The sequence below is a fragment of the Nanorana parkeri genome, unplaced genomic scaffold (assembly GCF_000935625.1).
Source record: "Nanorana parkeri isolate BGI_ZX_2015 unplaced genomic scaffold, ASM93562v1 scaffold317, whole genome shotgun sequence".
Taxonomy (NCBI): Eukaryota; Metazoa; Chordata; class Amphibia; order Anura; family Dicroglossidae; genus Nanorana; species Nanorana parkeri.
In genome coordinates, this window is record NW_017306585.1 from 412,119 (window position 1) to 414,057 (window position 1,939).

A 1,939-nucleotide genomic window follows, 5' to 3' on the forward strand; every position below is an offset into this window, starting at 1 on the left:
ATATATGTATAAAGGTAATGAACAGAGACTTTATTATCTTTTTCTATCACAGGAATCGAGCCCGCTGGCCAGCACTGAATGAAGGAGCCTAGACCTGGTGATAAAGTAGGAAATGCCCAGCTCCACTGTAATGGCAATTGGAGCTCTCTCCAGTTCTCTTATTGTAACTTGTTGCTTAATGGTTGCCCTGTGCAACCCAACTATATATGTACAAAACATTACACAAACGGATCAGCAGCAAATGAAAAACAGCCAAGACAAAAAGGAGCACGTGGTTCATGGCAGTCAAAACCAAACACATCCGGGTAAATTAAATGAAAGCAAAATAGTGAAAGAAGAAACAATGAAAGAGTGGAAAAATAAAATTAACAAAACTATTATAGGCAAGGATGTTTTAAGTAGACAAAAACAGACTCTGAATACGCAGACGTTGGGTAGTAAATTAGTTAATACAATACAAATACAATCAGATGCTGTGCAAGATCAGCCTGTGGAGGATTTATCAATTTTGGATCCTGTCAGTACACCTGAAGCTCCAGAGGAATATGCCTATCCAGACTATCGGGGTAAAGGCTGTGTGGATGAGAGTGGATTTGTGTATGCTATTGGGGAAAAATTTACACCTGGCCCTTCAGCTTGTCCATGTCATTGTACAGAGGAGGGACCACTTTGCATTCAACCAGAGTGCCCTAGGCTGCACCCACGCTGTATTCAAGTTGACAACAGCCAGTGCTGCCCACAGTGCAAAGAAAAGAAGAATTACTGTGAATTTCGAGGAAAAACATATCAGTCCTTGGAAGAATTTATGGTGAGTACTATTATTATCAATGAAAATTACATTTACCTGTTTAGTTATTATATATTTGACATCTATAATAAACATTTTGTGCTAAAAATATATTGAGACAACACATAAACATATGGTGAAAATGTATGAGTAATATAATAGAATACTTCAACCAAATGATTCATTTTTCACCAACTTGCTTGGATTTGTGGAATGCAATGTTAAAGTATCATTAATGTATTGAAATGCAAATTTTCTAAAAGTTCCATAAAACTAAAATATGTAGTGATATTTATATTTGCTAAAATGTGTATGTAACTAATGGAAAATACATATTTTACTTACTTTTTTATCTGTGCTAAAGACTAAACTGTATTGGGTGGAAGCTGTGTGGAAAATATTTTGCAGTTATGAGTATCTATGGAGATGAGCAGTGACAATCTGTTTCTGTATTATTTCCATGTTGTGATTATCTCCTTGCAACCTAGACTACATTATGTGCCAGCACATCCATTATGGCCAAAAGAGACCAAGCAAGTGTTGGCAGGAAAAGGCAGTCCAGTTATGGGGTCCTCAGAATCTATTATGTATGCAGTACACTTTCCAAAACATAGATATTTATATGGTGTCACCTGATTTCTACAACCATTCTAGTGAAGAACTCTGCTTAGAGGCTGATGACATGATATAGCAACATGTAGGCAGAAGGTGCTGAAAAAAACCTTAAATGATAGTATTTTTCTTGCTAAAGCTTCCAGAGCTGTATTTTTAATGCTACGGTAAATTGCTCCTGAAAGTACTGGAAAATAAAAATGTGCATAGAATTGATATACACAAAAAGGTTTGTACAATATTTACAGATAAATATGTAAGAGTTACAGGAGTTTAAATTGTAATTATATATGTGTGTGGGAACAACAGTATATGTAGATATCATGTGCAGACTCTGTTTCCTGCTTTGCTGTGCTACGCAAAAGCTGTACCTTACTACCTCTCTATCAATTAAATCTTCAAGTTTTTACTGAATAAAAACAATGCATTATCTATGTTGTCAGAGGATGCATCTAATGGAACTATGCAGCAGCTGCCTAATGCTTTGGCTAACACAGTTAATATTATATATATAACATGTATAATATATATCTATATCTA

General features: G+C 35.3%; 1 protein-coding gene across 1 annotated transcript in view; it reads left to right on the plus strand.

Moving 5' to 3' along the window:
- VWC2 (von Willebrand factor C domain containing 2) overlaps positions 1 to 1,939 on the plus strand; it is a 333,726-nt gene that overhangs the window by 15,223 nt on the left and 316,564 nt on the right. Inside the window, exon 2 of the mRNA XM_018558054.1 lies at positions 53 to 808. Coding sequence (XP_018413556.1) covers positions 113 to 808 — 696 coding nt within the window. The 5' untranslated portion in view covers positions 53 to 112. The remainder of the gene's footprint in view (positions 1 to 52; positions 809 to 1,939) is intronic.